At 43.9% G+C, this 13055-nt stretch overlaps 1 protein-coding gene across 1 annotated transcript in view; it reads right to left on the reverse strand.

The window, feature by feature from the left end:
* Positions 1-1722: 1722 nt before the first annotated feature.
* The window catches only part of LOC104277854 (DBH-like monooxygenase protein 2), a gene marked incomplete at its 3' end in the record, with an annotated part of 36331 nt that continues 24998 nt past the window's right edge, over positions 1723-13055 (reverse strand). Inside the window, exon 10 of the mRNA XM_009874630.1 lies at positions 1723-1902. Within this exon, the coding sequence (XP_009872932.1) occupies positions 1723-1902 (180 nt within the window). The remainder of the gene's footprint in view (positions 1903-13055) is intronic.

Here is a 13055-nt window from a genome sequence, read left to right on the forward strand (position 1 = left end):
CGAAGAGGAGGCTGAGGGGGGATCTCATAATTCTCTACAGTCACTTGAAACGACATTGTAGAGAGATTGGTGCTGGTCTCTTCTCACAGGTAATTAGGGACAGAACTAGGGGGAATGGTTTCAAGTTGCAACAGGGCAAGTTTAGGCTGGACATTAGGAAGAAATTCTTCACAGAAAGAGTGGTCAGACACTGGAATAGACTGCCTAGGGAGGTGGTGGAGTCGCCATCCCTGGATGCGTTTAAGTGTCGTTTAGATGCGGTGTTGGGTGGTATGGTTTAAGGGTGAACTTGTAGTGTAGGGTTAATGGTTGGACTTGATGATCCCAAGGGTCTTTTCCAACCTGAATTGTTCTATGATTCTATGATTATAGTTAAATCAAACTGTACAGGGGGAGAACTGCATGGAAACCCTGTTTTTATGTCAGTGGCATCACAGATAAAAGTGGAGGAGACAACTGTTACCACCTCGAGAAGTGAAGCTGGAGGAACATTGCCCCGGTAACTGAGCAGAATAATCCAGTTAATCCACCAAAGACCGCATTTGGCTTGAAATACACTGGACTATTGGTCTATGAAAATAGGATGAGCTCTGAGGAACACCTCTTTGAGGTATCCCTTAGTCCCAAGTTCTTCTGTATCATGGTCACTAATAGAGCCTGCCCTATGTCTGGGATGGGCCCTGAGAGGCTGAGTCTGTCAGCCTGACCTAGCCAGGGGAGTGTGAGCCTAAAGCCCGACTGCATAAAGAATTAAAACCAGCCTGGTAATTCTCTGCCAGCACCACCTAAAGGAGCTCTGAGAGGTTAGGTTTGGATTGGTTTGGGATTCCCTGTCCTTGGCATTGGGATGAGACCCCGAGCAAGTTCAAGTTAGTGTGAAAGGTTTCACCCTTTCCTTGCAGTGGGCATGCCAAAAGATAATCAGAGAATCCCCAGCTGTAAGCTTAAGATATATTTAAAAACTCCTAGAACAAAATCAGAAAAGGATAACTTTGTGGAAAACAAAAACGCAGAAACAGAGTAAATAAACCACTTTCAGTCCTCCCTTCCTATGGATTTCCTTGTAAGCATTGTTCTGCTCCTGAGTCCTGTGACTTTCTGTGGTTTTCTAGGTTTGATGGATTTCAGGTAGTTCCACAGTGGCTGTAGAGCAGCTTCCCCCTCTCTGTCACCCCTGAGGCAGAGCTGCTTGGAGCTGCTACTTGCTGAAGACTCCTAGGGGAAGCTAGGACCAGTGGCTCCAAGGGAAGAGATACTGAATGCCTTCTCTGCCTCAGTCTTGACTGCTAAGGAGGGCCCTCAGGAGTCCCAGACCTTGAAGACCACAGAGGGCATCAGGAGAAAGGAGGAATGTACCTGGGTTGAAGAGGGCTGGGTTAGAGATCAATTAAGTAAACTGGATGTCCACAGGTGCACGGGCCCTGATGGGGTGCAGCAGCGAGTGCTGAGGGATCCAGTAGAAGTCATTGCTAGGCCACTCTCCATCAGCTTTGAAAAGTCCTGGAGAACAGGAGGGGTGCCTGAGAACTGGAAGAAAGCCAGCGTCACTCCAATCTTCAAAACGGGCAAGAAGGAGGACCCGGGTAACTACAGCTGGTCAGCCTCACCTCCATCCCTGGAAAGGTGATGGACCAGCTTGTTCTTGTAGCCATCTCAAAGAATGTAGAAGAAAAGAGGGTTATCAGGAGCAGTCAGCATAGACTCCCCAAGGGAAAGTCATACTTGATCAATTTGGTAGTCTTTTATGATGACATAACCGGCCATATAGATGAGGGAAGGGCAGTGGATGTGGTCTACCTCGACTTCAGCGAAGCTTTTGACACAGTCTCCCACGGCATCCTCACAGGCAAGTTTAGGCAGTGTGGGCTGGATGATCGTACAGTGAGGTGGGTTGGGAACTGGCTGAAGGAGAGAGTTCAGAGAGTTGTGGTCGGTGGGTCAGAGTCTAGTTGGAGGCCTGTGACTAGTGGTGTCCCCCAGGGGTCAACTCTGGGTCCAGTCCTATTCAATCTGGGGACAGAGTGTACCCTCAGCAAGTTCACTGATGATACAAAACTGGGAGGAGTGGCCAACACGCCAGAAGGCTGTGCTGCCATCCCGTGCAACCTGGACAGGCTGGAGAGCTGGGCAGGGAGAAACCTAATTCAATAAGGGCAAGTGTAGAGTGCTGCATCTGGGGAAGAACAACCCCATGTATCAGTACAGGTTGGGGACTGACCTGTTGGAGAGCAGCTCTGGGGAGAAGGACCTGGGAGTCCTGGTGTACAACAGGCTAATCATGAGCCAGCAATGTGCACTCGCAGCCAAGGAGGCCAGTAGCATCCTCGGGTGTATTAAGAAGAGTGTGGCCAGCAGGCCAAGGGGATTTATCCTCTCCCTGTACTATGTCCCGGTGAGGCCTCACCTAGAGAACTGTGTCCAGTTCTGGGCTCCCCAGTTCAAGAAGGACAAGGAACTACTGGAAAGAGTCCAGAGCAGGACTACTAAGATGATGAGGGGACTGGAGCATCTCCCATATGAGGAAAGGCTGAGAGAGCTGTGTCTGTTTATTTTGGAGCAGAGGAGGATGGATCTCATCGATGCTTCTAAATATCTAAAGGGCAGGTGTCAAGTGGATGGGACCAGAGTCTTCTTAGTGGTGTCGAGCGACTAGACAAGGGGCAATAGTCACAAACAGAATCTCCAGAGGTCCCTTCCAACACCTAACATTCTGTAGTTGTGTGGATCGTGATTCTATGATACACCTATACATTCATATTTTGTTCTTTGGTGATTAAAAGTCATTGAAAGAACTACAAGTATGTTTCAAAAGTGTCTTGATTAATGAGAGCAGTGAGGAGTATTGCTTGAGGGGACATCAAGGAACATCAAGCTATGCTTTCAAGTCAGAATGAGAGAGTTTTTCTTGTACAATTCTATTTTCACCACCCTTGGCCACAATGTCCTGAATATAAACTCTTTAATTAAGAAAAAGATTTTTCTTATTTTTTTCCAGTGAGAAAGCATGACATTGCTGTCACTTCGTCAAGGAATTCCCAGAACTTTCTCCATCCTGTGGATGAAGGAGAGAGCCATGAATAGTGCTGTTTTAAGTAGGAGTGATTCTGCCACAAAAAAACAAGGTAAAAATGATAATCCTCAGAGTCACAAAAGGCCAAGGGTTCCAATAGCTGCTGGAGCACGTTGGAAGAGCTTTGGTAATATTGACAGTTTGCTGATCATATCTCTGCTCTGCTGGTGCCACCTGCTTCTGGTGTTGGCTCTAGCTTTTCTGTGCAGAAAAAACCTTCCTGCAGGATTTTCTCCTTTGAGCGTTATCCAAGAAAAACAGGACAGTCTGCTCTGTTGTCATTCTCCTTAGGTGACTCTCTTGCTTCTCACCAGTTTCTTTACAGGTAACTGTGGTTTTGATCTGACTATTTTCTGTGCAGATGAGCTATTATTGTAACTCTGTTTTGCAGGCTTTGGTGGTATCCTTTGCTCTTCATCGTGTGCACTTCCCCAGCAGGGCTATGTCTAAATCTGATTTATTTTCCTTGACTTAGTGAGGACTAGAGGTGATTTTATGCACAGAGCTGTGGTGTAGGATCATTTCCCTTTGGGTGAATCCCATTTTATCCTCACAGGGCCTGGTATCCAGTGCATTTGTTTTTTTTACAGAGACAGTCTTTTACACAGCAAGGTTTATTTGAACATTTGAATTGTCATGTCAACCATGTCTGTGACACATAGCAATGAATGCAGTTACAGCTTCCTACCAGGTCCAGAAAATAAAAATGTGTTAACCTTCCCTTGTGGCTGCAGGGAAGACCAGTGTTTGGTGACTTTGAAATGCCTCCTTGTGCACAAGCAGGGCTGTGAATGTGTGGGCATATATGCATGTGTCTCTGGGAGATGGGATCTGTTTGTGATCACACCTATCACTGAGGTTGAAATTATATACCCAAAGAGTGACTGCCTGAAAGTCAGAGATCTAGTATGAGCAAGTCACCTAGACTCCTAATGCTTGAAAATTTAGGCTTCTCTAGAGGGTAATTCACGCAGTGTCAGGCACCCGTCTTGGGAAAGAACGTGCTAAGCATCTAGAGGGAGCCTATAAGTGTCCCTTTGACTGGATATTTAGATACCTAAAGGTAAATGAGACTAATCCTTCTGCCATTCCTAGAGGAAGCTAGAGTTGACATTCCTGCCTGGTTCTCTTGTTTTCAGGTCTTCTTCTGCCCTATCTGAAATACTTGCAGCTTTTTCACACATAGTTTTTGTTGTTGAGGCTCCACTGCAAGGTGCACTTTCTACTTTGCAATGTCCAATGACAGAGCAGAAATAGTCATGGACGCGTTCGCCTATACGAAACCTGAACAGGGAGAGAAAGTCAGATTTAGTTTCATTCCCGACCACAGCTGGATGCAATGCAGTCAGTATCCCTCCCATGAAAGACAGTGGCACATGGACTCACTGCTGAGCTGTCTTATCGGCAGTGGGATCAGAAGCTGCCCTCCTGGAGTCTCCCTCCCACTCCTTCAGTTTCTTCCCCAGACCTCAACAGCAGTATGTGGGCTACACTTTCCCCTCCAGAGACCTTCCTCTGCTCCGGCAGCCTCCATTCAATAGTGCTGATGTCACACTTGTCTCAGGGATAGGCTGGAACATCCGAGTCTCAAGGAATCAGGTTGCTACAAATTGCAGTCCCTGATCTTGCTTGTACTCCCTATTGTTACCTCTGGGATGGGATTTTTTTACTGTTTCCAGACATTGTAGCCCAGTGACTTGATGGAATATGCTTACATGTCTGTGCTGTGTTCCATGTTGTTATTCCACTTCCACTTGCTCTCGTTTGCATAGTATGTGAGACCAAGTAAGTAGTAACCACCTCTTGACCGTAGACAAAGGTATAACTAGAAAAGACACAAACACTGATAATCCATTAGAATTTAATTTTCTTCGCCAGTCGTACATAGAAATCTTGCTGCTAAATAGCCAACGCAGGAAGAAAGCGTACATCCCATCACACCGTGTCTTTCCACAGCTTCAGAGACTGACTTTTTCTGTTTTCCTTTATGCTCATGTCTCTTCCTGGGGGTTCTTAGGAATAAAATAAGTAGAGTAAGATACCTGTGATACCTTTAGAGTTATACATTGTAGTTAGCCAGGTGTTACTTGATACCTGGATGTGCTTTTCTATTCAGATTGTGATGGGAAAGCCTCTTCAGGTTTTGTGAAAACAATGGCTCTTACAACCATGTGTCTGTTTGACTTGCTTGGTCTGTGTTTGTGTTCTAAGTGTCTTTAAAGCACAACCCAGCAAGGCAGAGAGTTTGCTCCTTCCCATGGGAGCACACCTGGAGAGAGAAGCTTCCAGATGCAGGACTTTAACCACCAAGAGGCATCTTACTATTAGGGTGTTTGCTGCCATACAGTATGAATGCTTGGTGTATAGAGCTAGTAGTTTATAGACCCCCAAAGACATCTCACAGGAGAAGACAGAAGTGTAACCCATCAGCCCTTTGGGATACAGGTCAAGCAAGCCTAGAGGCAGCCCCATGAAATGAGATCTCACCAGTTCTTCTTTGCTGTCAATGATCACCAGGTCTGAATTCATGTCAGTACATTCTTTACGGGAGGCATTCCAGTCTTTTATTTCTGCTTTGTCAGAAAAGAAGTAACAATTTCCCCCATTTTTTTCCCAGCCTTGGGGGCAGCCTGCAGGAAGGAAGAACAAAGATGAAAAATCCAAGTTCACACGCACAAAAGGATCCCATTTCAAATGAATTGTAAGAGAGTAAGTTACAACTAGAAAAGTACATATGTTGTCTGGCTTATCATTTTCTCCAGGCCACCTGGAATCCCTGGAGGTCTCTGTAGCTAATATTGGTCTGAGAGTCACTAGGCATGGGTGAGAGAAGGAGAATCACACATAATGTAAACCAACCTTTTAAATCTTTCCTCAGGAGATAAAGTGGAATGATTAGGACAAAAACCAGCTTTCTCTTTTCAAGTGTCTTACTTGGCTGCTGCAAAATACGGCAATAGAGATGTTACTGAAAGAAAGAACATTTCTCTCTACTGCCAGGCAGAGTACTGGGAGGAACAGAGAATGGGACCTGGAAAGGGTGATACGATTTGAGAAGATAGTCAGTCTGTAATATAGTATTGCTGGTTATATAGCACCTCCTGAACAGCAGAAGGGAATTGTACTTCATTCACATGCTGAGAATGAAGGGGTGTTTGAAAAGCAGGATGATTTTGATCCATCCTGCTCACTGCAATGCTGTGATGCCCAAGGGGTTCTTATCCTCATGTCCATTCACCTCGCCTCACAGGTTCCTCTGCACGAGCATGAGGGAGTAATCTGTTCTTCCCTCTGAAACAGTAATGCATGCTGCACAAGCACTACTTTTAAAGAAGATGAAAATGAGAAACCTCTCTGGACTTGAGAACTCATCCCGACGAGTGTACAGAATAAGGCGGTTTATTGCTGAGATGACAGATTTTTTTGGATTGCTTTTCTTAAGGAAAAAATAAAAAAATACCCTCCCCTACCCCTTAAAAGGCGATCTAAAAGGCTTTGTGGAAACTGTCTTTTGAACGACAAGAAAGTTACCTACCTCCTGCCTCTTCAGAAGAGCTGGAAGAGAGTTTTGAGTCGGAAGTGTTGCTTGTAGTTGGGTGATCTGGAAATAAGAATACAATTTGTGCTTTGAATGGCTGACCATTTTGCCGTACACTGTCAGAGCTCTTCTGGATCTCTTTGACTCCCACCAACACCCCACACAGAATGCCTCCTCCTCACCTCTTTGCATCTCGATTGAAATAAAACTGGGATCATAATTGACTGGCATCTCCTGGTGCAAAGCAGTTATCAAACTACTCTTTTATAAATTGCTGGATTGTGAATTGTAATAGTAAATATATAAGCAAATTCTGGCTTAGCTACCCCTTTCAAATGAGGTTTATTCATATTCATGCCAAGATTTTTGGTGTTATGGACATCTTGGTGATGAGATATAAGATCATCGTCTTGAAATATTCTCTTGCATAGCAATCACAATACAGGCATTATCTAATCTTGACTTTTTTCTTGAAAATATTTGTGTAATAAATTATTTATTGTTTGTACATTTTAGCCACAGTTGGCTCAAAACTACTGTCTTCTTTCTTCACACTAGTCTGTTGCTACTGGTTTTAGATTGCATGTCTTTGATGTCATTCAGTAGGTGAAAGTCACAAATTCATTGCAGTTATTACATTACTGGCAGGACTTACACAGGAATATCAGACACACAGCTAAGACCAATAGGAGGATTATCACAGCAATAAATACAGTGGCATGTCTTCTGGAGCAACATCTTCTACCTACAGATAGACAGCAAAAAATAAAGATTAGGAGAATATCTGAAAATGAACTCTTTGTCTTCATTCAAAGATGCCCTTTTCAAGCTCACACTGAGACAAGTCTTTCATGTTGGGCACAGCCCTTCAGTGCTGTCCCACCAGGTATTTGCTCTTCTTGTGGTAGATACAGTGTGAATGCATTTTTTTCCATCACAGACATTTATCCTGAACTCTTCTGCCATCGCGTAGAATTTTTTGCTAAATTCTTTTGCACTTTATAGTAGAACTAAGTACTCATCACAATCCTTATCTCTTCTCTCAAACAGTACAAAAGCAAAGCCCAGTCAACCTACCAAATAAATAACCTGAGGTTACACTCCTCAGCAAAGCAAACTTTTCAGAGGAGTTGATCTGTGTTCTCTTTCTGTTTTTATAATTATTTGTTGACTTTCAGGAAATCATTGTGATGTTCATTAGTCTGTCAACTCATTGGGTACTGACTGGGTGCTATAGAGCACAAGTAGGTCCAAGACGGTTTGGCAGTTGCCTCCATCCTGGGAACAGGCCTTCCCAAAGACCTGGGAAGAGTTCTGCCCTAGAGACCTGCCAAGGACAGCCATAAGATCTGATGACTCAACTTGGGTATAAATGGGGCCCTGCCAGAGAACCAATTTCAGTCTGCTGTCAGTTTTGTGGGTGTCGCCGCTACATTATTAGTGTAGTTGGCAGGAGGGTGATAGAGGAATTATTATGGAGGCTCAACTGTGCACCTTCTCATCATTCCAGAGAAAACCAGATTGAATCCACAATACAGGAGGGAAGAACCTATGGGAAAAAGCATTAACATTGGGGTACCCCGGGCAGTGCTGCATGGACTGCCCACTGACCATATTTGCTGGAGGAGAAAACTAATGCCCCAGAGAAATGAAGGCAACTGCTCCTCCTCTGCAGGAGAGTGTGATTAACCCTTCTGCACCCTTGTGAGAAGAATACAGAGGTTGAAAAACCAGAAACTCCGGTGTGGGGTTTGGGCCACATACGCTACGTGGTGAATTTTCGCCAATGTTCCCCTAACAAGGAACCTTACATACATAACCCTGTGGGTCCAAAGTGAATAAGTTTAGAGTTCTTAATTGAAACAGGGGCCCAAATTAATGTTCTATTTAATCTACAAGACAAGGGGCTAGGAATTAGGCCCTCAAGGAAAACTCTAAACATAATAAGGGAGGCAGGTGCAACAGAAAATTGTCCCAGACTTTTGTCTGCATAGGAAGAAGCAGATGACATTCTGAGGTGGAGACTTGAAGACCTTATAAGGGGGATATACTGAGGTTTGATGTATTAGCAGGCAGGTGCTGGTATTTGCCAAGTAGCCATGTACAGAGTTTTGGCGGTCACAGGGTGGAGGTCACTCGCATTAGCACTCTGCAGCTCCTTCCTGCGCTACTGCAATCAACAGTGACCAGGGTTGCACAACACCCAGTGCCAGCCACAGCTAAACAGGGCTTTACAGAAGTGACTGATGACCTGGAGAAGAAACAGATAACAAGCTGCACCCATTCCTCCTATAATTCTCCAGTCTGGCCAGTTCATAAACCTGATGGGTGGTGGTGTTTAACAATTGATTATAGAAAACTGAGTAGCAGTACTCTGCCACTATCAGCTGCCGTTCCAAATATAACCTGAATAGTAGCAGCAATGCAGGCCCATCTCATGGATGGCCACTGTAGATATCAAAGACATGGTTTCTATGCTTCCCCTAAGGGAGAAGGACAAATCACAAATTACCTTCACCTGGGAGGGACACAATACACCTTATTGTATCAGCCCTTTGAAACCATCCCATGGGAAGAGATATATTTTGGTTGGGTTAGAGGTGGTGGTAGGACTGACTGTGGCTACAACTGCTAGCATAGCCACTGGAGATCAGATGGTTCAAGCACTGAGAAAGTGGTTTAGTATTTTACCCACTCCTGAGTTCATTCAAAGTGATAATGGATCTCATTTTACAGCCACAGTGGTGCAAGATGGAACTCAAGAGGAAGATATCGTATGGGTATTCCATACACCCTATAATCCTCAGACTAACAGTACAGTCAAATGAACCAATGATCTAGTTAAAAGACATGCCGATGTCTCCCACTACAACTGGCACACACGATTACCACAGGCTGTCTTGATTGTTAACAACCACTGGGGAAGCTACGGAAACCACAAAATTCAAGTTGTTTTTTTTTCCGATGGGACTGTTAACAAGCATTGACCCCATATCAGATGACAGAAGGGATCAGGTCCCACTGCAGCCACACAGGGACCAACCTGTAGTGGTTAAACTACCCTCTACTGGGATTGTGCCCATGACCCTGTCAAAATTCAGAGGCTTATATGCCTAGGAAGCCCTGGATGGGAGCAGAAAAACTCACCATATTAGCGCTTGGTGTATAATCCCTGATGTCTGCGCTGGGTTTCTAGACTGAGACCAGCTCTCTGTTTTCTTAGAGGACAATGGAGAAGCGGACTAGCTTGGTGCTCCTGCTGGCAGTGGTGACAACCAACACCTTGACCATGTTGTGGTGAAAATGGCAGTAGGATTTGCCTGAATGATGATCTTATAGTTTTCTACCCACTAATGAAAATGTCACAGACTGTGGATTGGAACAGAAGCATTCATATCCTGAACACATTAATACCATTTCAGAATCAGACCACCAAAATGAAGAAAGTGGTAAAGGACTCTGAAACAATTGTTGCTATACTGACAATTAACTGTTTGGAGAAAGTTTTTTGTATATTTGGATTTTCTTGAATGGTAATTGTGGTTACAATTACTGTAATTTTTATTAAGCTGTATGAACCACGGTATTGAAATCTGGGTTAATGGTGAAGAGTACTCCCCCTTGAGAACCTGCTCGCATATTGAGTAGAATAACCAAGAAATAACGATCCACAATAAACACTAAAACTCACTGAGACTGCTCTCCCTTTTCAGTCCATTCTCCTCAGAGCAGTAGGTCTGCACTTGGCGACTTTCCCTTGGATTGGGACGTTGCCCAAAGAAACTTCCCGAGACTGAGAGCCCTCACCCACCCAACGAGTGATACAGCTGGATATACCCTTGAATGACCCCTTGCACCCTGTGGATGAGTAATTCCCTTCCTGGGTAGCAGTGAGCAGGGGGTTCTTCCCCTTTTTGAGTGAGTGTGTTGCATTTTTGATCATATTTCTAAAAAGGAATAGTTGTGAATTCCTGTACTAAGTTGTGCAGCAACATATTCCCAACTAGCATCTGAATCTTCAATATACATTGTCTAAGTGTGTGGTCGTTTTCCAGTTGGAATATATATTGATTTTTAGTAGATGCCCTGTCTGTTTGTGGGTAGCTCTGTGACAGAGGGGACAAATAGTGTGTTCAGTGCTTTAGTGGACTCATCAGACACTGGATTAAAAGCTAAAGGAGAGCTTTTCCATCTCCTCCTGCCTCACATATCTGCCAGAGTACTTCTCTACCTTTTCTGCTATATTTGAAGTTTATGATGTCTGTGGGACAACTGAGACCTGAAAACCTGACTGAGGTTTTTGCTTCTTTTATCCATGTTCTGTAAAGTAAATAGTTTAAGATAAATGAGAAAGCCACCCTGAATCTTCCTTCTAACTGCAGTCGATATCTGGTCTGGTCTGTCTGGTAACCTCATTTTCACACCCACCCGTGTGTTTGTATCTGAATCACTAAAATGCTAAGAAGTGGCTGTGATTAGTGTAGTATTAAACTAGACTGGTTTTGAAGCAGTCTTTGAAAGAAGATGGCACTCAAGAAGAACTGTGTGCTGTCAAGTTTTCTGCCTGAGGAAGTTTGATCAGGAAACGGTTGCACCCTGGAAACGTGTGAATTGCACTCTTCAGCAAACCTATCTGATGGGTGCAAACTGTCAACTGATACACTGGTCCATGTTGATACCAACAAGACGGGGAAGATGGGAAAGATGTTTTAGTGGCAGCATGACAGGTTGTGGAAGGAAGTTAGTGTCCAGGAGTCCTGAGGTGGCAATTGCAGAAATGGTGCCAGTATGCTATGCAGCACTGGAGGGAGAAATGAAAAGGCAGCACTTTACGACCTGTCTAAGAAGATGGGGTAAGGAAACAGATTTGTGATTCTTCAGGGATTTGGGATGCATCTAATGCAAGGTCTGCAAACACTCTTGATGAATAGATTTCATCTTAACTGCAAGGGAGTCAAGCTGCTGGATGTAACATCTAAAAGATTTTAAAGGACCTTTAAAATTAATAGTAGCAAGCTGGCAGGGGCGGAAGGCTGTAAGTAGCTCTTAAAATGTGGAACAGGAAGCTGACAGAGGCTAAAATTCAGTTTGGGGTGATATTAACATTTCACGTGACTTCAAAACCACTGTGTCCGCTGGAAAATGAAAGGTCAAGTGTAGATTTTTAAAATATCTTTGCATGCCTGTACTGAGGTGGCTGTTTTAGACTGGACTGGCACAATTTTCCCACAAAAGCTATCAAATAATAGCTGTGGAGGATAAGAAACTGAAAAAAAATTAGAAATCAGTTCCGATTTGTTTGTATTAGAACATTAATTGTTTAATTAGCCTTTATTAAAAAAAGAAGAAAAAATTAAGCAGAACATGCAATCCTAATTGTCACTTAAATAAAGTGTTAAGGAAACAACAACAATGTCACACCTGCTTCCCTGTTCGGTCGCCATGTGTTGCCTGATCTAGTTGAGAGGTGTCCCTGCCCATAACAGGGAGGTTGGATTAAATGATCTGTAAGGTCCCTTCCAGCCTAGGCCATTCTATGATTCTATGATTCTACATATATGTTAACAGTCTGAAAAATCAGATGTGAAGGCCTGGAATATCCCACTCTAAACTAAAATGCTCATGTGTTGGGTACCTGAAAATAGGTGGCTTCTACCATCTGAGATACCATCAGACATCAGAAAACTGCACAGATCTGGAAGATGTCCTAAGAGAGTTGGTGATGTTCAGCTTATCAAAGAGAAGGCTTATAGTGGCCTTCTAGTACCTGAAGGAGTCTTACTGGAATATGATGACAAACTCTTTATCAAGGAGTGTAGTGGTAGAATTTCAAACTGAAAGAGAGTAGATTTAGGTTAGATCTAAGGAAGAAATTCTTCTCTATGAGGGAACAGGTTTCCCAGCGAAGTTGTGGATACCCCCTCCCTGGAAATGCTCAAGGCCAGGTTGGATGGGACTTTGAGGTGTCCCTGCCCATGCCAAGGGAGTTGGAACTATATGATCTTTAAGGTTCCTTCCAACTCAAACTATTCTACGATACTATAATGTTTCTGTGCTAAACATGAGGCTTCCAAGAATCTATGGCCTCCCAGATTTGCATACTGATGCCAGATCAAATGTCCTGATGCATCCCAGATGGCCCCAGACAGCTGTGGTTAGGTCACTGAACAACATCCCAATATGCTGTGTATATGAGGAAGTGGTTAAACGGATGACAGTCATCATAGTAGTAGTCTACCTACAGAAAATAGAGTGCTCGTGAGTAAAAGAGGGGAACTACAGGAAAGAGATAATGCTTATTAAAGAGAAGCTGAAAAAGACTGCTAAGAGAGAATGAAATCCATACATGCTGACCAGATCTTATTGAAGGACAGCATCCTGTCAACACACAGCAAATACAAGACACCTCCTAAGAATACCAGGGAACAAGCGAAAGGAAGTTGACAC

This window comes from Apaloderma vittatum, unplaced genomic scaffold (assembly GCF_000703405.1).
Source record: "Apaloderma vittatum isolate BGI_N311 unplaced genomic scaffold, ASM70340v1 scaffold3218, whole genome shotgun sequence".
Lineage (NCBI taxonomy): Eukaryota > Metazoa > Chordata > Aves > Trogoniformes > Trogonidae > Apaloderma > Apaloderma vittatum.